Source organism: Furipterus horrens, unplaced genomic scaffold (assembly GCF_987537825.1).
Source record: "Furipterus horrens unplaced genomic scaffold, mFurHor1.1.pri manual_scaffold_6, whole genome shotgun sequence".
Taxonomy (NCBI): Eukaryota; Metazoa; Chordata; class Mammalia; order Chiroptera; family Furipteridae; genus Furipterus; species Furipterus horrens.
This window is the reverse complement of record NW_028327176.1, coordinates 155,427,702-155,454,492: the sequence shown is the minus strand read 5'-3', so window position 1 is coordinate 155,454,492 and position 26,791 is coordinate 155,427,702. Positions and strand designations below refer to the sequence as shown.

The 26,791-nt window shown below is 37.0% G+C and overlaps 1 protein-coding gene across 3 annotated transcripts in view; it reads right to left on the bottom strand.

Moving 5' to 3' along the window:
- Window positions 1–5,941: 5,941 nt before the first annotated feature.
- DSE (dermatan sulfate epimerase) overlaps window positions 5,942–26,791 on the bottom strand; it is a 64,845-nt gene continuing 43,995 nt past the window's right edge. Inside the window, exons 1-5 of one of the 3 annotated variants that reach the window (XM_090280599.1) lie at window positions 25,248–25,316; window positions 18,667–18,920; window positions 12,506–12,745; window positions 10,225–10,432; window positions 5,942–8,142 (exon numbers count right to left, since the gene is read on the bottom strand). In XM_090280599.1, coding sequence (XP_090136725.1) covers window positions 6,381–8,142; window positions 10,225–10,432; window positions 12,506–12,745; window positions 18,667–18,775 — 2,319 coding nt within the window. In that variant the 5' untranslated portion in view covers window positions 18,776–18,920; window positions 25,248–25,316 and the 3' untranslated portion in view covers window positions 5,942–6,380. Of the gene's footprint in view, window positions 8,143–10,224; window positions 10,433–12,505; window positions 12,746–18,666; window positions 18,921–25,247; window positions 25,317–26,791 lie in introns of those variants that run through there. The other 2 variants (XM_090280598.1, XM_090280600.1) reach the window with 2 other exon arrangements.

Below are 26,791 nucleotides of genomic sequence, written 5' to 3'. Positions count from 1 at the left end.
TCTCTGCCTGCAATGCTCTTCTCCTACATGGCCCTATGGATTCACACCCTCACTTCCAAGTGTCTGTTTGTATCTCCACACCAGAAAGCACCTTCTATAGAATAGTACCAGCTCACCAGCACTTTACATTCCCTTCCCTTGCCTTTTTCTCCATAGTACTTGTCACTACTTGACATAATGTAGTTCTGTTATTTTTCCCCTTCCAAATCAGAACATAAACATGAGGACCAGGTTTTACCTTGTTATCGTTCTCTACCATATCTCCAGTTCCTGAAACAGTACCTGGCACATAGTAGGTGCTCAGTAAACAGGTGTTACTGTCATTCATTTTATTTGTCAACCTACCTGAAACAGGATGTAGGGCTTCCAGTGAAACATATTAGGTTTCACATATGAATTTTTTCTGTTCCTTTCTGAAACCCCATTAAATTGACAGTAAAGGGATTTCAAGAACAAAAAAAGAGAATGGGAGTGGGGACATCAACAAAGCCTACCCAACCTCCCTCTCCTCATCCTGCCTTTCCTCCCTATAACACCTACTATCTTTTATTAATTACATAACTTACTTATAAATTATGCTAATTTTCCAAATACATTCCTAGAATGTCAGTGTCGAGAAGGCAGGATCTTAATTTTATTCACTAATATAGTATTCTAAGCACCAGAGAAGTGCCTAGCTCTTGGTGGGTGCTCAAAAAATGTTTGTAAAATGAATGGATGGAGAATCAAATGAGACTGCAGGAGCTGAGAGAAGATGGGTGAACAGCAACTAAACAGGAGGCTGAAGTCCAAGCCAGCAAGAGAATGGGGTTGCAGTTGACAGAAACACACCTGTTTGCTCAGCAGCTACCTCTAAAAGTGGGAATGCACCTGAGTGAGAAATAGAACCACAGCAGGCAGAGGGCACTTGGATTCCAGCAGATGACTACCTAGAGATCAAGGAGGACGACTCTGGTTTATAGACATGGCACAGCTGAATGGAGGCACTATACTTAATTAGCAGATAAGTGTTTACTCACCAGAGATCTCTAGCCCCTGCTCTCCACTTGACTTTGAGAACACAAGCAGTTGGGTCTATTAATCAACTCCTTCCTCCAGCATCCCTCCACTGAACTAGTGAAAGAAGATTGGAGTTTCTGTCTGCTGAAAATTTCGTTACCCAAGAGAAAACTCTATAACAGCTTTTCAACAACATTGGAAACTGGAAGATCACAGAGCATTATTTGCACAAATCTGAGGAAAAGTTACTTCCAACCTAGACTTGGTGGTGAAGTGATCAATCAAGTGAAGGATAGAATAAAGATATCTTCAGAAATGAAAGGAGGCAAAATATTTACTCCCCATGGAATCTCAGGGAGAACATGCTCAACCAAAATGAGACACTGATGAAGAAAAAGGAAATCATGGGGTTCAGAAAACATTTTTACACAGAAAAGCAGCACAGAGAATCTCCCAAATGATGGAGAGAGATCTGAGGACAACCAACGTGCAAGGATGCCTGGCCCCGGGAACTAAAAGAACCATCAGGTTACATAAGTGTGATTGAACAAACTGAGATTTACACTTAAACTGGAAAGTTTGGGGATAAAATGAGATTGCCTGACAACTAAGCAAATGCAAAAACGAAATAATCACTAACTATGAGGAAGTCAAAGCTGTATCTGAAAGGAAGTAAGATAGTACTCTACATGGCTAACCTGTGAGTCACATTTACATAGTTATAACATAAATACTGAATACTGACTTAACCAAAAACTATGACAGCTATGTTAAAAGGCTGGGGATGAATGAAACAGGTATAGAGGGAGATGAATAAAAGAACTCATTTTCTTCCTCATGAGTAACAAGTTTTAGATCTTATAATAAACATGAACATAATAAATCCAACAGCTAAAAATAATCAGAAATTGGTTACTTCTGGGGAGCATGAATCGAGGGAGGTATTACCAGACTTAAGGGGTCCATTTGCCTGTGTATGTCAAAGCCCAATAAGGCACAAACAGGAGCTTGCAGCCAAGAAATTAAGGGTTTACTAAGGAGATGGCGCCACGCCTGGGGTCACAGGGTAGCTCATGCTCAAAGACCTGGCTTCTAGATGGCTTCCTGGGAATGGATTATATAAGGAAAAAATAATCACGGTGATTAAGGGTGAGATCTGTACTGATTGGTTGGTGCTAGGGTAGGGGGTAATTGATCATTGCATTTGATCCTGACGTCAGCCATGGAGTTGTTCTGTACAACTTCACACGCATTTATCCTGTGGGATTTCACTTTCTCGGGTCCAGATCTAAAGCACAATTGAGGCCAAGATATTATGTTTAACTCTGCCTCAGTAGTAACAGACCGGGGACTTTGTTCCTAAGACTACTGGATGCTAACCAAAACCTCATTGTCCTGAGGGCTTAATGATTAAGCAAGGGAGACAGAGGTGGGTGAGCCTGGGCGTAGGTGAGGCCAGTTTGAGTCAAAGGAAAAAATAAAAAATAATAAAAGGCCAGATTAAAGAAAATAAGGTTTCGACAAGGTTACAAAGATAGTGGGCAGATTTTTAAAAATACAAGCCTGCTAGTATGATTTTATTTTTTCAGTCATGTATATTTATAACTAATCCAAAAATAAATATGGCTAAGGAAAATAACAGGAAGGTTATAATGCAGCTTTGATTTCTATTCTTCACATTGTGATAATGTCTTGTTTAACAGAGTTTGAACCTATCTATTAAAATAAATGACCCAAATTTAACTATTTAGGCCATCTACTGAAACGCATGATTTCTCTGTCATTTCCTGAAAACTTGTTGATACTTCATTGATGTTATATAGCACAAAGCATCTATCTAGCTGAAATATGGCTGGCAAATAGGTTGTCTTTGCCAATACACGAAATAAAGCAGAAACTGCCCTCCTTTCAACATGAACATAAAGAGGAGAGGATGGACTTTTGCCAACAGAAATGAAATAAGCCCAGGGATAAACACAGGGCAGGGAGTGGGAGAGAGGATTGCCCCTTTGCTCAAGCCTCAGTTTCCTAGCTGCAGATTCTGGAGGCTCGATCACATCACCTCAAGTTCCCTTTTTTAGCACTAAACTTCAAGTTAGACCTTCACACCTCCCTAATCCCTTTTCATGAATGAGGAAGCTCTGACACAGATGACTATATACTCTAGTTTTCCAACAGTCTTAGTTTATATCTGTTGTTTGCTCCTCTTGTATTACTTATTAGTATCACTTATCATTATTAACCTACTTTTGCCCACCCCTGTACATTTCATAACTTGCATTCTCTTAAAAATTTGGAGAAATTTATGATTCCTTTGTGGGTGGTTTGTGAACCATGAAGAATTTTTTTAAAACATATTGAAAATGTAAACTTTTCTTTTTAAAAACATACTGAGGGTGCATAATACTCTGTTAAAATTATTTTTAATTACCCTAGAACATTGGGTACTCTTAAAAATGACAAATATTGCAGAAGAATTCACTGTTTTAGACAATACAATAAATTTTAATTATTAAAAGTCACAAAATGAGATCTTCCTTCTGACTTTATTACCCATTATGACAATGATCTAAGAAAATGTTCTCTCAGCAGATAATAGGTCTTATCCATCATCACAGCTGTTTATTACTTAATCAGTTACCAAAAAAAGGGGAGGATGTCTCTTTCACTGGACAGACAAGCTTTGTATGCTAATGATTCCCAAATTTTCTTTAAGACTAGAACGAAAAGTTCTGCAAATCCCCTGAACTACAGCCCGCATATTATCCCACAAACTTTGAAACACTCCTTTCATAGTGAGCAGCACTGACACAGATTCCATAATTGATTACTTGGTTACAAGGGAGAGTTAACGTTACTTGGTTTTCTGGAAGATACAAAGAGTTCCTTAGTTTTCATCAAATATACACTAGCCCTGATATAAAACATGTCTCTGTATGAAGAGCAGTAATTTGTTTCAGCATTATTATTACTTTTTACCCAACCACTGCCAATGGAGATTTCTTTTTAAGTGAAATAGATATGAGGTCCACTGGAAGGAAAAACAAAACAAAACATTTAATTAATTTGGTTTTAAAGATACAGGATTACCACATTTTAAAAATACTCTAAAAATAAGTAAATAAAATCTTTTAAAAATTACTTTAAAACTGATTTATCATCTGCCCCTAAACTAATGAAAACAAAAGGAAAGCTAGATTTGGCACTCACTTGCACTTTTCATCTCTATTAGTTAAGTATCCCTCAGTGTTTGGATTTGAGATCAGGTTTGCTCAGTAGCCTGATAGGGCAATTTTCCCTTTTTTTCCCCCCAAAATTTGCTTTTGATCATTTCAGACAGTTCATCCTTTTGAATGAGAAAGAGTAGAAGAGAGGAATGTTGAATGGGGTTAAGTAAACGGAGAATCTGTCACATAAAGCAAGTTTAAATCCCAGTAACAGCATCCATGCAGGACAAACGGAAGCATTCTTCTTTTGAAAACATTATTCTTTTAAACAGTGTGTAATGACATCCTCCCTAGAGACCTTTTACATGAAAGAAAAAAAAGAAAAAAACTTCCCCAGAAGTCATGTTCTAGATTCCAAGTATAATGAGTGAAGGACAGTTAAAAGTCAAACTTGTACCTTATTCATGTAAGAAGGTTCAAAATTAGAAAAGCAAAAAGGCGCTCATAGTAGAGCTTCTCCATGTTCTTGTTTTCTGTTACATACTGCTGTTTCCACAAACAAAAAGGAGAAAAGGGAAATATTGCCATTATGACTTCAGACCCACAAATCAGTGAATGTGTCCTTACTGTAAAATTTGAGCCAGACAAAGTATATCACTTTCTTATGCTGAAGTATCAACTGTGAAATATGTTTGCAGTATTCTGTGCTGCTATTAACCTCCTGAGGACTTGATTGTAAATAAACAAGAAATTTTGTTTTTGAAAACATGGCATTATTCAAATATCAGATGTTGGCTTTTGTTTTAAATATTTAAAATGTTTAAACAATAAAAGGGAAGTAGGCAGAGAAATTACTTCTTTCAAACACTATTTTATAAGTTTAATTAATGCATGTCCAAATATAGTATTCCCTCACTTATCATGGGTTATTACGTTCTAGACACCCCCCCCCATGATAGGTGAAAATCTGCAAAATAAGAACCTTACATTTATTTTAGTATTTATAAACCCTTCCCACACACTTATAAACTGTTCCCAGTCCCTTACTAACCTTTCCCACACTTTTATAAACACTACTTACGTTCTTAAACATATTCTATACTCTTAAGCCTATGTAACTTTAACAACATACGTATACAGTACCGCAAAATCCTGTGATATAGCGAAAAATCCATGATAAATAATTAAATATAATATTTTTTAAAATCACACGATACAGTGAGGCCGTGACAAGTGAACCGTGATATAGAGAGGGGCTACTGTACATGTTTCTCTTCAAAGATTTCAAAATTGCTGCATATGTGCTGAATGTAATGGGACAAAGAAGAAAGACACTACTGAAAATCACAATTATGATGTTTATTTAACAAAATAAATTTAAAGAAAAATTTCTATTAAAAAAAACATAAGAATCATATCCAAATTTTAGCTTCCCCATCTTCTTTGGTATTGAAGTCAATGTTCAGGATATAAAATATTTTATTCTGAAGTTTAGTCACTGGGTCTTCAACAGTTTTCCATATAAAGAAAATAGAAAATCAAGTTACCTGTAATTATCTTCTTTGTTGAATAACCAATAGATGCATAAAAGCAAAATCAGTTATGTGTGTATACAGATTGACATCATCAAGCAAATAGTCATTCATAGATACATGTATTCTACTGGAAATATATTTTAAGTTTTTACCGATTTTCTGCCATCATTTTACTATGTTACCTGAATAGTAATCCAATATGCAGGTGCTGTTATTTACTTAACTAACGAACTCCTCCCAGGAAGTTGACACTCACCATACCTGACTTAGCAACATGTATTTCTCACAATTGTGTGCTTCAGTCTTTTGAAGATTGATAATAGCATTAAATTAGTATGACTAAAATCCAATTCTAAGTCTTTTTTGTTTCTTAAATATTACTTAAAACCAGACTTTTTGTTTCTTCTAAGAGTAGTAGTATATGGACTGATAAATTAGTTAAGCCAAACACTTCAGAAACATCTTGTGACAACTGAGCTGCTTTTATTCCTTTGACAACTTCTTTGCCTGTTCCAATTCTGATTTCTCCATGTCCTTGCCTTCCTGTGTGAAGATATCTTCCCCTTAATTTGTTAAAATGAATCTAAGGGGAAAAAAATCCAATAACAAACTAGGGGCAATGATTTTTTCCCCCATAGATTTGTGACCACAAATGATCAGGCAATTGATAGCATTAGTGCTAACACTGTGATTGGGAACAAGAAGAGTACAACCATAATAAAATACAGCTATCTATCAGAAGGACTGCATAAAGACATCTTTGGCTATGAAGACTCTGGGCCCTCTGGAAATAAGTCAGTTGCATTGCCAACATGACAAAGAAAATAGCAATGTTCAGAATCAGGAACAGTCTGGTGTAAGAAGCAGATAGTGACGGAGCTTTGCTGTGAGTAGTCATTGCCATCCGCGCCTGTCCAAACCGGCTTTTCATCAAGCCGTTATTTTTGTGTTTCTCATATGTTACATCTGCAAAATCTAAAAGGTCTTTCATTTCTTCATCTTCATCTATGGGCTGTTCTTTCTGTGCCAAAATCTGAGCTTTCTGTCGGATCTTTTTCTCATTGACTTCAATCTGTGCAAAAATATCAGGGACGGCATCCACAAATTTATAACGTTTGCCTGCCCTTCGGTTTTTCTTTGACTTGCTTTGCTGCTGCTGCTGTTGCTGTGATATGGCAAAAATCCTGTCGATGGCTTCCTCAGTCTGCCTCTTGTCTGAAAACCTCAGCAGGCGCTCAGCAGTCTTCCTGAAGCTAGCTGTGTTCCGGACCCGGGACAGGATCTGCTTCTCCAGCAGTTGGAACACTGGCTTAAAATGCTGCAGGTTGTGTTCCACAATAGCAGCGTAGTCCTTCACCTCAGGGACAAAGGTGCTCCTGATGGCTGAACTCCGGTCAAACAGAATTTTCTGACGATCTGCAATGACCTGTGCAAAGGCAGGCTGCCCTGTGGCCTCACCTGTCCAAAGGTAAATGGCGTAGGCGTGCTCTCTGGTGGCTATGAACACATCCAGTTGCTGTGGGTCTCCGTGGATGCTGAAGCTCTGAACATCCACAGATGGCCCTATGAAGAGGTAAGCTGCCCTGGTGATGGGACTTCGGAGGTGCATGGTGACATTCACATAGTTTGTCCCATTGTAGGGATAGCCCCGAGGGTACATCACTGAAGCAAGAGTTGCTTTTTCACTGTAGCCAGTATCATCCATCCAGTACATTTTGTAGAGACCATCTCGCTGCCTGATGAAAGCCCCATGGACCCCATCTACCACCGTATCCTCAAAAGGAAAGTCCACATTGTGGAAGAAGCTCGTTGCTGTCTCCAAGGGGCTGTCTTCTCCCAGATATATTTCATCCACAAGGAGAAGAAGCTGTGGATGTAGGAGGATTAGATTCCTCTGAACATTCTTCAGATTGAGCTGGGGGTTATAAGCTCCCACCCCTTCTCCGCGGATGAAAACCACTCCATTCTTCTCCACTGCTGCAACCACTCTCCCTTGACAGCTAGCTGCCATGTCATGCTTATATTTAGACCATTTTGATGAACAGTCTTCTGTGACCTGACCTTCCCAGGGATAAAAGCAGCTCTTTGACACAGCTGGAGAAAACATCAAGACGTTGTTGAAGAAGGTATACTTTGGCCCGTAGAGAGCCTCAGTAATGAAAGGCACACCATTGGGAGCAAAAGTAAATGAGTTTTGATCGGGGTGTTCATGTCCTGCATTAAAATTTCTCCATCCTTTGATCCAATCTTTGTATTTGTTTCTGTGGACAATGTCATATATTGCACGTCCCCCAAGTTTTCCTGACTTGAAGGAAAGAAAAGATCTATTGATTTCCACAGGCAGTGCACTTCCGTAAGTCACAACGCCCCAGTCTTCAAAATAATGCAATGTTGGGGTGCCAAAATCTGGAGGAGGAATGGGTTTCAAGTTGGCATCATACCTGAAAGAATTAATTTTAAAAAGTTAATTGGTTTTCTGGTGGAAGTGAATATAACACATGAGAACTGTGAAGCCACACAGTGATGCAGTTGGAGGAGACAATGCACAAATGCCACCCAGAGCACTGGCAGTGCAGACTGTATCAGGGACATTTCCGAGGACACCCCTGGATGATCAAGTTGCACAGGGGAACTAACACCCTTCGAGAAGGGAGAGGAGAATCTCCTTACAACATGTGATCCTTGGATTTGAGCATGAAGTGATTAACTTCTGCTAATCACTATATGAACCTTTTTCACTTAACAATGTCAGAGCTATCCACATGACTGGGGCTCACAGATCACAGAATTGAGCCCTTCACCCAAACCTCTAGTTCTAAGGGCTCCTGTTCTAGGGAACCCTGTGTTAGGATCTAGAATTTAACAAGCCTTGAGTTGCAACGAAATACTGTTCTACAATAAATGGTATTATTAAAGTTTGGCAAGGTACTTTTTATCCTCTAAAAATTAATTTAAATAGAGTTGGAACTACACATATTAGATAAAATTTACTCTGAATACCACATCTAAGACTATAAATGGATGAAATTCAGGAAACTGTTAATACTGGATGATTTCTAAATGTGGCTACCGTTGCCTAGCCCAGATCTAAAGGCTTCATTTTAATCTGCAGATGACATCATGTATTTTGGACAATAAATGGCACCTTATTTTTATTTAGGATAAATATTTATTATCAAATTAATAAAAAATTAACATTAAACTTCTAAGTGATTAAGAACACAGGTTTTTGATTCAGAAAGGCCACAAAAATAATAATAAATGTGATTGTTTACTTTTGATAATTTGAAGTAATCTCACTGACAGGTTCATATAATTTCCTGCTCAAGGGAAGAAAGGCAGACAGACCTGCATTATTAGCTCTTAGATACTTTTTTTCTAAAGTGAATCAATTACCTTTGGTAGAGTTCATCTTATTGCTGTCTGACTGTGACTGTTTCATTTGTTGTTCTAGAGTCTCTGTTTCAGAACATCAGAAAATGTGTCTCTACTTAGGCCTAGTATAATAATGTTCATTTTGTGATTTAACAAATCCAGATATAAGCTGAATTTTTCATCTTTCTCTCAGTTTTTGGTCAGTTTGCATATTCCCATAAGGCAGATTTTAAATCAAGTCACACTTAGCATTAATCTGACTCCTGTAGTCAGCTTCGTAGAACTCTCTCGGTTGCTTATTTATGGGTAAGTGAAAACACAATTAAATAACTACTTTATACCCCTAAAAGGATTCAAGAATGGTTGCGTATTAATATATTTAGTTCACCTGTGAATATAGTTTTAAAAAATGCTGGTTAAACTATAGAGAGTTACCTCTTTTCTAGTGTTATTTTCCTCTTAACTGTATACATTTTTTAAAAATAATGAAGAGAATTATTTTGGAGTTGAATGCAAATGTCAAAAGCTTGAAAAGACACCAGGGATTAATTATTAACTAGCTTCCTGTAATTTTTATTTTAATTTATTGGATGCCAACAATATATTTGGCAGGACTTTAAAAAGGAGATGCTGGCTTCTCTTTCCAGGCTTAAAAGATTAAGGCAAAAAAATTACATGGTTCTTTTCTTATCAAAGTGGAACTGTCAGATACCGTCAAACACTTTGAAATAGTTTTGAAAATTTAGCAGCTTTGCTATTATAAGATTATAATGCTCCATTTACAGAAAAAAAATTTTTTAGTACCTTCTTTTTGGTGTGATTATCAAAATAACCCAGTCTAAAGTTTATAGTTTTCTCTTTTAAACAGTTTCAAAAATGATGTAAATCAAAACATGCATATTTATGAAATAGTGTGAGCCCAGGACATCAGTAATATAACAAACTGCAAACAGTAATTAGATTTAAATATAAAGAAATGTTTCTAACAGAGTTTCAAACATTGTGATATGAATTGAAGTTGCAAGTAGTTAGTGGCATGAAGTGCTTTGGATTAGTTTTTGTTTTGTTTTGTTTCTTTAAGGCAAAAAAACTAGCACACTGTACCCTTGGGTACAACTTCTTTTCCAAGCCAGAGCATCATGTCATACCAGAGAAATTCCGTGTGGAGAGTACACCAGCGCTGCCCTTTGGATGGTGTCCCTGGGCCTTCCACCACGCGGTTCTTTCTGATTTGGTCAGCCAGCCAGTTACCACTGCCGTTACGCATGACAAATTTATCCAGGAACACTAATTGGCTTTCTGGACCATAAAACCAGTTGTAATTTGAGTCTGCAATAGCCACAGTTCTTTGAAACCCTGGGGAAAGAAGTTTGATAGAACTAAGATAAGTTTAAAACTGCATACTCCCATAAAGGTTTAACAATGATTTTCAATCCTGCCTGCAAATTAAAATCAATTGTGTATCTTGATAAAAATAAACAAAACCACAATGCCCCCACTCCCACATTCCTCCTCAGACCAATTAATCAGAATCCCTCTGAAGGTCTTCCACAAATCTTGTGTGCAAGTTTGATTTATGTGGCAGCTTGTCACTGGAGATGAAAATGCCCAACTTTCTTGTTTCGCCATGTCCCTGCTCTGAACGATTACATTTGCATAGATGCATACACTGTCCTCCTGTGCGTGGTGAGTTCTTGAACCTCAAATGAGCACTAGCTCTCCTACCAACTCATCTCACAGCCTATGCCAAGATAATAACATAAATGCTCCAATTTGGCCTCCAATAAAGTGAAAGTTATAAGGTTTAGGGGAGAAACTGAGTTTCTATGGAAAGAAAACAATTCCCACAGAAGATCCTGCCAGTATGTATTGTTGGAAGTTAAAGAAAAGAGGAAAAGATCATACTGAAGAGGAAAAGATCATACTGAATGAAATGGGTCAGAAAAATAAAAGCAGGTAAGACAGGATATGCTTCAGGCATTCTTGGAAAGAAGAGTGGAAGAAAACTCTGGGCCAGACTAATCAATACTAGAACAGCCACTGTAGAGAAAAGAGAAATGCTTTTGCAACAGATTGTCTTAGCACAGAATCCCTTCTAAATGTTACCATGACTCTATTTCCATCATTTATAGCTAATGTTTTTGCTTCTAGCTGTCTAGTACATGCTCTTCTAAATAAATATTATAAAATGTAATTTTCTGAATCTTCTATTAATCTGTGAGTTCCTTGAAAGCATATGATGTGTTTTATTCCTCTTTGAATCACCTGCCCAGTACATAGGTGTTCAAGAAAGGTTGGTTGAATTAATCTTCAAATATTTGAATCCTCTTCTTAAAGGTGTTCATACTGTCTTTTCAGCTTAAAAAGTAGCCACATAGACAGCTCTCAGAAGACCACAGCCCTGCTGTGGTTGGCTGTTAGATCTCAGCTAAATTACAAAACACTAAGACTACTTAAGGTCACTTACTATAGATGACCTTTGGTAACCAAGATAAACTACAAAACAGGTTTCTTCTACATGTCTAATAATAAGCAATAAAACAAATATAGTTCTGAATGTAAGTCTAAACTAAATCTTAATATGGTTCTTTGGTTCTGCAGTAATTTTTGGAAAACTAGTCCAATAATGAGATTCTAGCCAATCTATGTGTAAACAACCACAGCAAAAAGATTTAAATACTAAATTCTTTACTTTAAGTCTAGAATCATCATCTAAAAATTGCATTTCACTGGGGGTGGGGGGAAGACCCCATCCTGATGAAAAAATACCTCCTCAACTTCTTCTAACATCTTAGTCCTATTTAGAAATAAGGAGAGTTACAAGGATCTCCTAGAAATAAATAAGTTCTTAAATAATATATAACTTTTATTGAGTCAGTTCTCTTAGAAGACTAAGCTATACAGCAATAAGTGATTAGGTTTATAAAAATTCAGTATTTGGTTATATTCCCATATACTATTTATTTCAATAAAATATTTAAGGAAAATACCAAAGCTCCAACTTAAATATGTAGGTGTAACATTTCAATTTGAATCATGTCTATATAGTTTTTTGGGGAAAAAATCTATAAAGTAAAAACCAAAATAGGAACTATCAGGGATCACACATAAAGGAAAATTAACATGTAATCATAAATACTTATATTCTGTTTAGATTCAAGAAAATGAATTTGTGTATGAATGCAAGTTTTATATACACAAAAATAGAAGTTTCTGTGGAGGCTACAAATTATATTTGATCCGTTATACTCCAAGCTTTATAATACTTAAATCACATATATTCACATTAATGCCCAAGATGTTCTGGCTATATAACTCTAACATCGATTTTTAAAAAATCCTTTTAATCGCAATATGGCTCAGACCCCACATTCCTCTAGCCCGTTTGACAACAGTTAATGTTGACCCACTTGTGATTTCTCACTATACCTGGCAGGATGGTTCTATACATAAATGCAAAGTGTTGCTTAAGCCACGGATGGCCAAAGTGGTTGATGTCAAAGTGCCTCTGAACAAGAAACATATACTGGAAGAGTGATCTAGTGGTGTAGCTGCCGTATGCGACCCCTTCATAGAGGGAGCCGTCTGTCACCTCTCGGAGCAAGACCAGAGACTTCTCCATGATGGTCAGAACTTGTTTGGTCCATAAGTAGGCTTCTTGAAGATACCCTGAAGGATGAACAGATGTGGAAAAAATGACTAAGGCTGTAACAAAACATAAAAAAAAAATATGGCCAAATAAAACCCTCTCAGTTTTCTGACTAGTTTATATTACAAACTACATTTTGTAAAACTCTCACTTATCAACATTATAAATAACATCCTGCTGATCCACGTTTGTGATGGGTACATGATGTGACTTAAGAAGTTCTTGAATACAGGTCATTTATTAATTAAATGAAGATAAACCTTTAAATGAGTTATCAGTCTTTTTCCAATCTTTAATAAACCGAAACTGCATCACACTGAAGCTCACAAATTGCACATAACTTTATATTTGTAGGAAAAAATCTGTATAGAGACTTTTAATTCAATTTTCCTAAAAACACTTGAAAATACTTTTTTGAAGTTTATCACTTTACAAAATCTTCACCATTACTTTATAGGATGTGTAAGAAGCTAAAAATACTATAAAGGATAAATGGGCAGTTTTGAATTTGTTCTATTATTAGAAAATAATTTCTCATGCCTTTTTGTGCTTTTGGATTCCTTAGGATGTGAAAAGACAGCACAATGGTGTGAAGAAACAATTGAAGTGGCAACCTAAGGGCCAAAAAGAAGAAAGAGAGAAAGAGAAAGGAAGGAAGGAAGGAAGGAAGGAAGGAAGGAAGGAAGGAAGGAAGGAAGGAAGGAAGGAAGGAAGGGAGGGAGGAAGGAGAAAGAAAGAAAGAAAGAAAGAAAGAAAGAAAGAAAGAAAGAAAGAAAGAAAGAAAGAAAGAAAGAAAGAAAGAAAGAAGGAAGGAAGGAAGGAAGGAAGGAAGGAAGGAAGGAAGGAAGGAAGGAAAGAAGGAAGGAAGGAAAGAAGGAAGGAAGGAAGGAAGGAAGGAAAAAAGACAGACAATCAGCTGGGAGCCCAAAATCTGTCAAAATTGAGCTACATGATTTTGTTCATTTTCAGGCACTTCTTCAATTTGTCACATTCTTCAATCTCCCCAACTGAAAATTAAAGGTCTAAAGACTTTAAAAATCTTCACAACTCAGAAATGCCAGCTTTCTATAATTCTTGTGAGACTAGCATTTAAGAAACAATAACAACTCCTCACATTTTTATAACATATGTAATTTACACAGCAATGAACATAATCTCACTTAATCCTTTTAACAACTCAGTTATTCATTATTACCCCCAAATTACTGAAAAGCTGACTTGTTCAAGACCTCTGGCACATGACTAAAAATGAAGAGAACTTTGACCTGAACCCAGGACTTGAGATTTAAGGTTTGTTTTTGTTTTCTTGTATTTAAAACAGCAATCCCTGAGAATTAAATTAAGCTCATTGTCTCCTTACGTGGATGGAGTCTTACTGGCTCATTCCCATGTGTGTGTGTGTGACCATCAGTGCTGAACACTCCATCATGGTCTGCTAGGTCTGCTGGGTGTGGGGCTGCCAGAGGCCCAGGTACCACAGTTCCCAGCCTAAATCCCAGGTCTCATGATCAGTCCCTCTCTCATCTCTTGAGGCAACACTGTTCTCAGGCTCGGCTAGGCAGAGGTGACTGCTAATTGTACCCTGAATCTCTGTCCTGTCCAGCTCCACACCTGACATACTAGTCTTCTGGACACTTTTCAATTTCCATTTTCTCATCACTCGGGTTTAAAATTCCAACCATCCTCATCTTTTCCCTCTCTCTTTCTTCAGTCTTCAACTAGACATCATTGTGACTGATGCCTAAAATCAGGCCTGTTACTTACTGCTCCCTGGATATCACATTACCTGATTTTACTTATTTTTTCCTTATAACAACCCTGTTCAGGAGATATAAGGCAAAGTCCACCAATATATTTTGTGAACTTCACAGCTGTCATATGACATACCAGTGTTGTTATTGATGCTATTTTTCCACCACCCACATACCTTTTCTAGAATGTTCTTCATATTTTCACTTAACACATCCTATCCATCCTTCAAATTTCCATGAACTGGCTCAAACTGACCTAAAGAACATTGTTCTTTTCAATTCAAACTTATTACACTCGACTGATATGTATCCATAACTTCATGATAGCTCTTATTTTCATTCCCTGGTGCAATTATAGCTATTGAGTAATTATTTAAACATTTCACATCTCTCTTCTTCCCAATTGATTTGTAAACTGCTTACATGTGATCCTGTGGTCTCTGTGCACCAAACCTTAGACAGAGTTAGGAGAACAGACAGAAAATTCTAATTCTCCCACTTTTGAGATTTTATGTGAGCCCAGTCAGAACTACAGGTATGCTCTAAGCTACCTCAGTCAGTACCTATTCCACAAGCCTGCTCTTTGAAACAGCCAGGCCAAAGTAGCTCCTGAAGTTGGAGTGAGTATGCCAAGAAAGTGAAGACTGCGAGCCTATTAACCAAGATGTGCAGAACCAGAGATTTCACCCCTTTTCCTACCCAGTTTTCTTATAAATGTGTGCGCTGCTCATGTAGGGGCTCTGGAAGAGTGTATCCCAGAGCAACCTATAACTTTAATCAGAAAATAGGTGCATATGACAATTTCTGCCAACGAGTACAAATTTTGCTCCAATCTGAACCAGTAACAGACCGTGAGATTAAGTTTTGTTTTTGTGAAAGTAGGGGCAAAGGAAGCTAGGATGAAAATTCACCCTCGGGATGTAAAATACACATCCAGAAATCAGTCACATTTTTATATACCAATTTTGAACTATCAGGAAGGGAAACTAAGAAAACAATCCCATTCGCATTTGCTTCAGAAAAAAACCCCCACAAAACCTAGGAATAAATTTAACCAAGGATGTAAAAGGACCTGTACTTGGAAAACTATAAGACACTGAAGAAAGAAATTGAAGAAGATACAAATCAGTCAGTGAAAGACAAATACCACATGATTTCACTTATATGTGGAAAGCAATGAACAAAATAAACTTATGAACGAAATAGAAACAGAAGCATAGATACATGGAACAGCCTGACAGCTGTCGGAGGGGAGGGGAGAGGGGAAACTGGATGAAAGGAGGTGAGGGGATCAGCCAAAGAACAGATATGCATGACCCATGGACATGCACAACAGTGTAGTTAGTGATGGCCTGAGGAGGGGATCTGGGTGGGGGTGGGCAAAGGGGGAAAAAGTGCGGACAACTGTAATAGTGTAAACAATAACAATTTTTTTAAATTAAAAAATAAAAATAAATAAAATAAAGTGTCCATACTACCCAAAGCAATCTACAGATTCAACACAGTTCCTTTCAATGGCTTATTTCACAGAACTTGAACAAAAATATTCCACAAATTTATATGGAGCCACAAAAGACCTTGAATAGACACAGCAATCTTGAGAAAGAAGAACAAAGTAGGAGGAATCACACTCCCTGATATCAAACTATACTATAAGGTTTTAGTATAATAATCAAAACAACATGGTACTGTTATAAAAACAGACATATAAATTAATGGAACAGAATAAAGAGCCCAGAAATAAACCCACTCCTTTACAGTCAATTCATATTTGACAAAGAAGGCAAAAACTTACAATGGGGTAAATATAGTTTATTCAATAAATGGTGTTGGGAAAACTCGACAGATATGTGCAATAAAATGAAGCTAGACCATCTTCTTAACCTATGCACAAGAATAAACTCAAAATGGATTAAAGACTTAAGTGTTAGACTTGAAACTATAAAAATCATAGAAGAAAACATAGGCAGTAAAATCTTGGATATTTCTTGTAGCAATATTTTTCTGATATATCTACCCAGGCAAGGGAAACAAAAGAAAAGAAAAGAAAAGAAAAAAACAAATGGGACAACATCAAACTAAAAAGGTTTTGCATAGCACAGGAAACCATCAACAAAATAAAGACAACCCACTAAATGGGAAAACATATTCACAAATGATACATCTGATAAGTGGTTAATATCCAACATCTATAAAGAACATATAAAACTTAACAACAAAAAAACAAACAATGCAATTAAAAATGGGCAAAGGACCTGAATGAACACATCTTCAAAGAGTACATACAGATGGCCAATAGACATATGAAAAGATGCTCAATGCGACTAATCATCAGAGAAATGAAAATTAAAACCACAATGAGATATCACCTCATGCATGTCAGAATAAATCAACAAACAAGTATTTGCAAGGATGTGGAGAAAAGGGAACCTTCGTGCACTGTTGGTGGAAATGCAGATTGGTGCAGCTACTGTGGAAGGCAGTTAACCCTAAAAATTGAAAACAGAACTGCCTTATGACCCAGCAATTCCAGTTCCATTAATGTATCCAAAGAAACCCAAAATGAAACACTAATTTGAAAGAATATATGTACCTCTATGTTCACTGCAGCATTATTTACAGTAGCCAAGATTTGGAAGCAGCCTGAGTGTCTATTACTGGATGAGTGGATAAAAAAGCTGTGCTCCATATACACAATGGACTACTACTCAGCTATAAAAAAGAAGGAAATCTTACCCTTTGCGACAGCATGAATGGACCTGAAGAGCATTATACTAAGTGAAATCAGACAGAGAAAGACAAGTACCATACAATTTCACTCATATGTGGAATCTAACAAACAAAATAGTAACAGTCTCATAGATAGAGAACAGACTGACAGCTTTCAGGGTTTGCAGGGTGGGGTGGGTGGATAACCAAGGTGAAGGGATTAAGCAAGAAGAAAAAACAAAAAAACCCGAAAGTCATAGACACAGATAATAGTATGGTGATTACCAGAGGGAGAGCAGGGGTGGGTGGGGTGGGGGGTGCAGAATAGGGTAAAGGGGAGATAAATAGTGATGGAAGGAGACTTGAATTGGGGTGGTGAACATAATACAATATACAGATGATGTATTATTAAATTGCACACCTGAAACCTTTATAATTTTATTAGCCAATATCACCTCAATAAATTCAATAAAAAAGAAAATTCACCTTCTTAATTAAGCAGCTTTCCTTATTACTATAAATTAAATCTGTATTCCTAGAGAGGCAACCAAATATAGTGAAAAGAAAATGAACTTTGAGTTTGACCAGAACTGAGTCGAAATCCCAGCTACCTTGCACGGTTGATGTGAGAATTAGATGAAATACGGGTAAGAATCTGCACAAGTCATATGCTCAACTGATGTTACTTTTCCTCTAAGATCTAATTAAAAGGGATGGTTGGCTAATGTGACAAAGGAGAAAGCTAGACTTGAGGAAAGTCTAATGCTGGATAATCTACAAAATGCTTATTTATTCTTATGAAGAATATAATCAAGAATCAAATTCTTCTAGATTTACCAGCTGCAAGTATATATTTAATATCCTCATAATTCACTGTGATCTTAGAGCTGCTTTTCTTAAATACAATCTTATTTAGTCATTTATAGATTTCCACAGAAGTTACAATTAAGTCAAAATTAAAAGAACATTGAATGATTACATTATACATTAAAGAAATGTAGCTATAAAATCCACAAAAGTCACTTCCAAATTTTACCTAAATGATCTAGATTAGGGTTTTAGTCTTTAGAGAATAAAAGAGTACTGAGATAATGATGCACATCCGTGTAAGGAACATTCATTTAAAATAATAAACCACCTGTTCAGATTTTAAAAACTCTGTTTCTCCAGGCTAGCTGTCTTCCCTGTCAAAATTCTCTGGAAAAAATGAGTATTTGCCAATGATCCTGTGCTATAACATGGCTTGGGACAATCAAAAAGCAATAATTAAATAACTTTCATGCTAATATAACTAGCAGAAGTGAGGAAAGAAATGTGTCTCAATTCTCTAAGAGATGCCCTACACATTACTTCCTCTCATAGGCTTAGTTAGGATCAAGTATGCACACGTACTCAGACTATAATAGTTCTAGAAATGTTTTGCTCACAACATGGCAACCACCACTCACGTCAGCCAGACATCCTCAGCTGTGTCCACATACCTTGATTCATCAGAACTAGGCTTCCTGTGAGCAAGGCCATGCAGTTGGTGGGCTGATGATTGTGCAGGTATTGAAACCCCCATCCTCTCCTGTACGAGGTTTCATACATATATCCTGAGGCATTGGCAATCACTTCAAGAAACTTCTCCTGCTGGGTCTGGCTCAGGTAGTTGTACAAGAAGTCATAGGCAGTGGCAAAACCAACCAGGGAGTGAGCGAGCGGGACTTCATCCCAAGGAGCATCTTTCACCAACCTGCAAAGGAACGTAAGCCAGGCAAGTGAGTGCAACCAGGCCCACAGATGCCACACACTTTTTAAGTGTCTACTACTCAGAACCACAGGAGGCAAATGAAGACACAATCCAAGAGGTTTAATGGCACAGAATCAGCTTCCCTCTACATTAGACACAAACATACAGTTTATCTAATTACAGAGTTAACATTGTTTTCAGGCTTCTGACATCAAGATGTTGAAAATTTTTACTTTTTTTATTTTTCCTCTTGGTGAGAGGCAGTAGAATATATCTTAAAAGATCTGAAGCACATACATGTAGTAGAAAGGCAAAATTCTCTGGCATGCCCGTTTAACTGGTGCTCACTCTCCTCTTTCTACCATCATTAAGAGGTTCTGTTCCTATGGCTGCCTTGCGAAAACTGTCAAATACGAACATCCCATCTCATTTCCCACAGGCTAGTCAAGGTGAAGGTGGCATGGTCTATAGCTTATGACCCCTCTATCTGGACGGACCCACTTGGTCAACACCATGACGGGGAGAGGAGGTGAAAAGCTGCTGTAAATGAGTGAAATGAACTGATTCTAACTATATTTACATCACATTCTTCTCGTAAAATAAACTGCACTGTCTTCATGGTCTTTTGAGTATCTTTCGGAGAAGTTTAAAAGCTGATCTGTGAAATTTTAAACCGTCATTTTTCTAGGAAGCCAAATTTCTGCTTGACTTGCTACATTATTCAGCAAGTATTTTAATAGTGTGTGGCCTGCATTAAACAGGAAGCCAAAAAGGATCTTTCAAAATCACAATTCTGTGGTATTATCCAGAAAACCCTCCCCATCTGTTCAGGATGCATTTGAGTAATCTCCAAGAGAGGAAAACAAATGAAAAGTACGCTGTTCTTGTGGGAGGTAGAAGAAAGCTCTCAGTTAGGGATTAAACTAAAGCTAACATTTCTATGCTGTGAGCCCCTTTCGGCAATTTAGTAAAGCCTTTGCCCCTTTCTCAGTGTATTCTAAAATTCATAAGCTAAAATACATACGGCTACAAGGAAATCTATTACTTTGAAATGTAATTATTAATACAGATTTTTAAAAATTGTGATATGTCCAAGGGAGGACCCTCCCCCCAAAAAACAACCCAGAATTATCTTCTGGAGGACGGGCCCTTGTAGTACAGGCCTCCCCTGCTAGATGAGTATTTTAGGAATCCATCTGTATCAGTGTACCAGCTGGCATGGTGATAAGAGGCTGGGTTTGGCTTCAGTAAATTTTTTTTGAAGACTCTTTCATCGTGTTTGCCAATTTCATGATGGGTGATTTAGGAGCACACTTGCCCACACCACACTGGGTGTTTAGTAGTTTTTGAACAAAAACAGCATGACCCCTGTGTCCCACTCTCCCTGTTATATCTCTATAGGTGTATTGCATCAAATGAAGACTACTTTGAAGGTGACTGAAGTTTAAATACTTAAGAATAATACACAATTTTTTATAAATAAGTTCCATTCTTTGGGTCCCCCCTCTGCTTGTACTTCTCTATTAAATAACAAGCTTTACCAGAAGGGATAGTAACCACCATAATTTTAAGTAGTGATGAGCACACAGTATTTTGAGATGTCTATAATAACTGCAATGTGACATGAAACTCTCTGTGATCTCTTTCTATGACAAAGTTACAGGTTCTCCCAATATTACTATAGTTGATTATCTATTATCTATTCATGTTTTAGAAGAAATGATAAATTTCAGTTAAGGTTAGTAAAAATTAAAATGCAATATTTTCCCCATACAAACCCCACAGACCCAAAGTTAAGAATACTTAAAAATATTTGAGAGACTACTTCTAGACCGTGTTCTTCCTTTAGGAGTTTATATTAAAGAACTGATCTTAGTGAGGCCTTCTCTGCTCACCCTGTCAGAATTTTAACATCACCCTTACCACCACCACCACCACCAACTTCTCATTTCCCTGTCACTTTTTGGTCCTCTCAGTGTAGATGTGTATATGTATGTGTATGTGTATGTGTATGTATATACTGCCTGTGTATGTATATACTGCCTGTGTATGTATACCTGACTGGAGTTTAAGTTCCACAAAAGCAGGGTTATTTTCCCCCCTCTGTTGTATTCACTGTTGGATCCCCAATCCTACAACAGTGTCTAGCATACTCTCAATAAATGTTTTTGTTAACAAACATTTTTGTTAAAAGAAAAAAAAAAACGAAGGAACAAGTTTATAAAACTAGGCCACACTGTTGACAATGAATATGCAATCATTACAAAATCAGGAATTCAGAGGAATCCCTTGATATTTCAGAATAATATCACTGTGATACAGGCTGGTGCTAAAGTCACTAAAGTTGATGAGTTTCTTAACCATTCGGTCACAGACAAAGCTGTCTTGCCAGTCAGCTTGCCAGTGTACATACTGGTTGTAAACAGACTGTGAAGAGTATGAATTAATTCCCTACTTCTAGGGGGAAAAGAAAACACTTCATACTGCAAGCTCACTGCCAGGGAGTTAAGAACACAGTCCCCACCGACTCATGGTGATTGGTGAGCCAGGTAAAGAATCCAAGTCATTTGTTTCCCAGCTCCGTGTCTTTACACCACGTCATGCTGCGTCTGTAAATGACAGCATAGGCACCTCACTATGATAAGCTGACACGATGAACTGTGACCATCTACCAAACTCTGACATGCCTGATTATCCAATGAACTTATTTTTATAGATAAAAGGACATAATATAATTCTCATTCTTCAGGAAATATTATTATGCAATTTCTGTGAAAATGTCTAAGCTCCCACATACAATTACTTCTTCCAAGCAGTTTTCAATTCAATAAAATTCTAGCACACTGATATAAAAGTAGTTCATGGTACCATTGGGTTCGTCATTACTACGCCATTATGAAATCTGGCCTGTAATAGCTGTATTTCTAAAAGGTTATCTAAATCCTTTACTAATAAAACCTTACCTGGCCTCAGATACAAAGTGCAATAATGGAAGGAAGAGAACAGATTTTATTGTCATAGAAACCAAAGAAAAATTGCTTCTAGCTCAGGAATGTCTTATATAATGTGATTCTGACCAGTGGTTAATCAGCTTACTGGAAAGGATGGTTAAGTGGGGAATCATAAGAAAATGAGGTAAGTATTAATTTATGAGTTTTATTTTGGCTTAAAATACCTACATGTACACACATTCACCATTATTTAGAAGGTGAATTAAATGCCTTTGAATATAACTGATTATCTACAGATTGGAGTTTCACATTGTTCCTTCCTGCAGATAACATATCATCACAATTTCTAGCTTTGTTTTCTCTATAATCTAGGAAGAAATTAAAGATGCTTGTGAAAAATTATAGAATCCTTCCAAGTTTTTATGAGTTTTCCCCTAAACCTTCACAAACTTCATCCACACTAAATGATGACAGTAATATTTTACAGTAAGTCATTCCAAAGCATTAAAGTTGGTTTTTTAAACATTTTATTTTTAAACTCAGACTTATTCTATTTACATAATAGTATTAAAATTGTGTAATTACAGGTATTAGTGAAACTGGCATCAACTGGTTTGAGAACAAATACAACTGATATCTGCTAAGCAGGTAATTCTGTGGGTGGGAACACAAACAATGGACACAGGAGAGAACGGCCTGCGACCTGGAGCAGCCCAGCACTCTGTGAGAGTTGCTGCTATGTCCCATGAGGAATGGAAGTTGAGTCACTGGCAGGTCAGTTAAGAGGAGACTAGTTAGGAAAACTTGTACTGTATTCTTCTTTTTATGAGCTATATTCTCCTCTTAGAGAGATGTTCTTAAAGGTTCATGAACCCAAGGGTTTCCAAGACTCTTTTAGGGGGTCCCCAAGTAAATTTTTTTTTCATAATAATATAAAGATGTTATATGATGACACTGATGGTGCAAAAACACTAGTGGCTAAAAAAGCTGGCACCTTAGGAGAACACCAGGCAGGGCACCAAACTGCTCTAGTAATCCTGATATAATTCTTTACTGCTGACCTGCATGCTAAATTTAAAAAAAAAAAGGTTTCACTTAAGAATACCCTCGATAAAGTGGTGAAATCATTAGTTGTATAAAATCTCAACTCTTTGAGTATATTTTTTCGATGTTCTGTATGAAGAAATGGGAAATATGTAAAAGCATAATAAAATACAAAAGTGCAGTAACTGTCACAAGGAAGAGAAACTGCATTGAGAGTCGAACTAGTCAATTTTTTTTTTTTATCATGAAACATCATTTTTACATGAGAAAATGACCAACTAACAAATTTAATTCTATAATCTTGGATATTTAAGTGGAAGTTTGTTTGCTTTTTAAATAAACAAGGAAGCTTTTCAGGTCAAGGAAAACTGAAAGTTTTGGTTGCCAATGACAAAATTTGAGCTTTCAAATGAAAATAAGAATTTTGGAAAATGTATATCCCCTGCCAGGAACTTAAGAGGTTATCGATACATCATATAGTTGCATAAAAGCAATATACTTCTAAATAACTCATGCGTTCAAGAAGGAATCATAAGCACAATAATAAGTTATTGCAAATGATAATGGGAACACAACATGTCTGAATTTGTGGGACACAGCTAATGCAATCTTGGATGGAACTTTATGGTACTACAAGCCTTATATCACAAAATAAAAAGGTATAAAATTAATCATCTAAGCTTCCAGCTTGAGAAGTTAAAAAAGGAAAAGCAAATTAAATCTAGTGTTAATAGTGTAAAACATATAATACAGATAAGACAAATATACGAAATACAAAACAGACAAGTAATAAGAGAAAATCAACAAAAGCAAAATTGGTTCTCTGAAAATAAAAATAATTGAATCCAGGTATTGAGTGTGCAAGTAATATCAATTACATAATCTTTAATTTCTACACATCTGAAAATTTTCAAATTATAAAGTCCTGAAAAAAATGACAATTTATAAATGCTGGCTCTGACATTAACTGATCAGTTATAATAATTTAATGTATTTTTATGCATTTACCTTCTAAACTTCGATATCAATTTTATAACATGCAACATTAAAAACATACCATCTTATTTCAAACATAGCATGATACATAAAAAGCAAGTAACTACTCTAGGACCAAGAGTAAAGATCTAAAGATTTTGACATCAAGTTTCCCAAGGAAAAGGTTTAGCCAAATTATTGTCAATCTTAGAATGCTCTGAACCCCCTACCCTATCCCCCCCAATACACCACAGAGTGGACAATCAGCAGTTTAGAACCTGTAGAAGGCAGAATAATAATCCCCTCAAGATGTCTTTATCCCAATTCCCAGAATCTATTAATATATTGCCTTCCTTGACAAAAGGAACTTTGCAGAGGTGATTAACTTAAGGACCTCGCAGTGGGGCATTGTCCTAGATTATTTGGGTAAACCCAATCTAACCACATGGGTCCTTAAAAGCAAAGAATCCTTCCTGGCTGTGGTCAGAGGAAAATATAACCAAAGTGGAAAAAACAGAGATGCAACATTGCCAGCTTTGGAGATGGAGGAAGGGAGACGAGCAAAGGAATTTACGCAGCCTCTAAAGGCTAGAAAAAGTCAAGGAAATAAACTCTGCCCTAGAGCTTCCAGAAAGGAATGTAATCCTCTGAACACCTTAATTTTAGTTCAGTTGGATCCACATTAGACTTCTAAACTACAGAAATGTAAGCTAAATATGTGTTGTTTAAGTTACTAAGTTTATGGTAACTTGTTACAGCAACAGTAGGAAACGTATAATACCCCAGTCTAATATATGAGTAGGAATTACCAGAGATTTAAGGAAATCCTGTAATGGAAGAGGTCCAAATGAACAGAATGATAAAATTAAACCATGCAAATAGAAAAAAAAATCAAAACAAAAAGGAATTATTGAAAACAAAAAACAAAACAGCAGAAAAACTAACTCAATGGACTGAAGGAAAGTTGAAGAAATATCAAGAAAGAAGGAAAATATGACCCCCCCCCCACACACACACAAAAGGAAAGAAAAGTATTCATCCAAGAGGTTGAACAACTGAATAAGAAGGGACCCCCCCCAACACAAACAAACAACAACAGAAACAAAGGGGGGAAGATCAACTATATCAAGAAAATTCCCTAGTGTTAAAGGACATGAGTTTCCAGAATGAAATAGGCCATCAAGTTCACAGGACATGAATGAAAACAGACTCATCCTAAACCAAGGCACAGGATCCCACAATTTCATAACACTGGTGACACAGAAAGAAAAATTAAAGAGTTCATTCCAAGTATCAAGAATCACAGTGGGATCACACATCTCAACAGCGCACTAGAAGCTAGAAGACAATGAAACAATACCTCCAAAAACTCGAAGAGACAATTTCCAGGCTATAATTCCATACCCAGACAAGCTTACATTTAAGCACCAGGGCAGAATAAACACATGCAGGCATCTGAAGTTGCAAAATGTATTTCTGTTGAATACTTCCTTTGGAAACCGGTGGAGAATTTCTCCACCCAAATCAAGACATATGCCAAAAACAAACACTCATAAGGTCATGGCAGGGAATCCAACACCAGCCAGGAATGGAAAGTAAGTCAGCAGCTGCATGGAGATCTAGATCACAGCAAGTCAAGCGTCTCTGGCAGTCACTTTTTAGGAAGATGAATTGTTATGAATAATCTCTTATATGAATGGAGTGAGAGAGGATTTATCTAACTGAGAATCTGGTTGGTAATTAGTAATAAATCTATAGGTAACTAAGCAAATAAAATGAGAAAGCTCTGCTGGCGAGGCTCAGTTGGCTGGAGTATCATCCTGTAAACAAAAAAGGTCTATGATTTGATTCCCAGTCAGGGCACATGTCTAGGTTGAGGGTTCAGTCCCCAGCTGGGGTGTATGCAAAGGGCAAATGATCAATGTTTCTTTCACATCGATGTTTTTCTTCCTCTCTCTTCCTGCCTTCCCTTCTCTCTAAAATCAGTGAGCATGTCCTTGGGTGAGGAAGTAAGAAAGGATGGGAGAAAGGAAGGAAGGAAGGGATGGAGGGAAGAAGGAAGCTGTTATGAATCCTAGAGAAAACAATAAGTTGTATGCAAATTGAAAAGAGATCATTAAATACATGATATGGTTCAGCTGTTGATAGCTTTTGCCTTATTAAAATCTGCAAACACAATATTCATCTTTTTAAAGTTACAACATATCTATAATGGAAGGATGGAGAGATAAGAGTGTGCATGTGTTGGTGGTGAATGGTATGTATGAGCAACAGATGAGTGGTACACCTGTAAGGCCGGGAGTGTCAAGGGCTGCCTACAACCACCCACAGTTAGGAGAGTGGCATGGGACTATCATGGGACAGTTTCTCCTAAGAGCCTCCAGAAAGAGCCAATCCTGCTAACCCTTCATTTCAGACTTCTAGCCTCCAGAACTGTGAGAGAAGCAATTTGTTGGTTTGAAGCCACCCAGTTGGTGGTACTTTGTTCCGGCTGTCCTAGCCATGAACACATGGACCTTACAGAATCAGACCTGCCATTATGGTCATTGCGTCCCCACCATCTTCCTGATGCTGCCCAAACAAACACTCCTCCTATTACAAAGAGAGCAATCCTTTAATATTCTGACAACACAACATGGAAAAGGGTAAAGAACTGCCTGCAATATAAAGTTTAAAAGGTGAGAGACAGTTTAACAACGGCAAACACTGTACTCAAATTGCTGAACCTTGGCATCCTGATGGTAGGAAAATATAAAAACCAAAATGAGGTGGATCTGGAGGTGCTAGGATACATGAAATGACATTTTCTGCTCCCTGACGGTCTCCTCGGCAAGGTTTGTATTTACCCCAGATGCCCACTTTCTAATGCTTTATCAGTTATTTTCTTTTACAATATAATTTTTA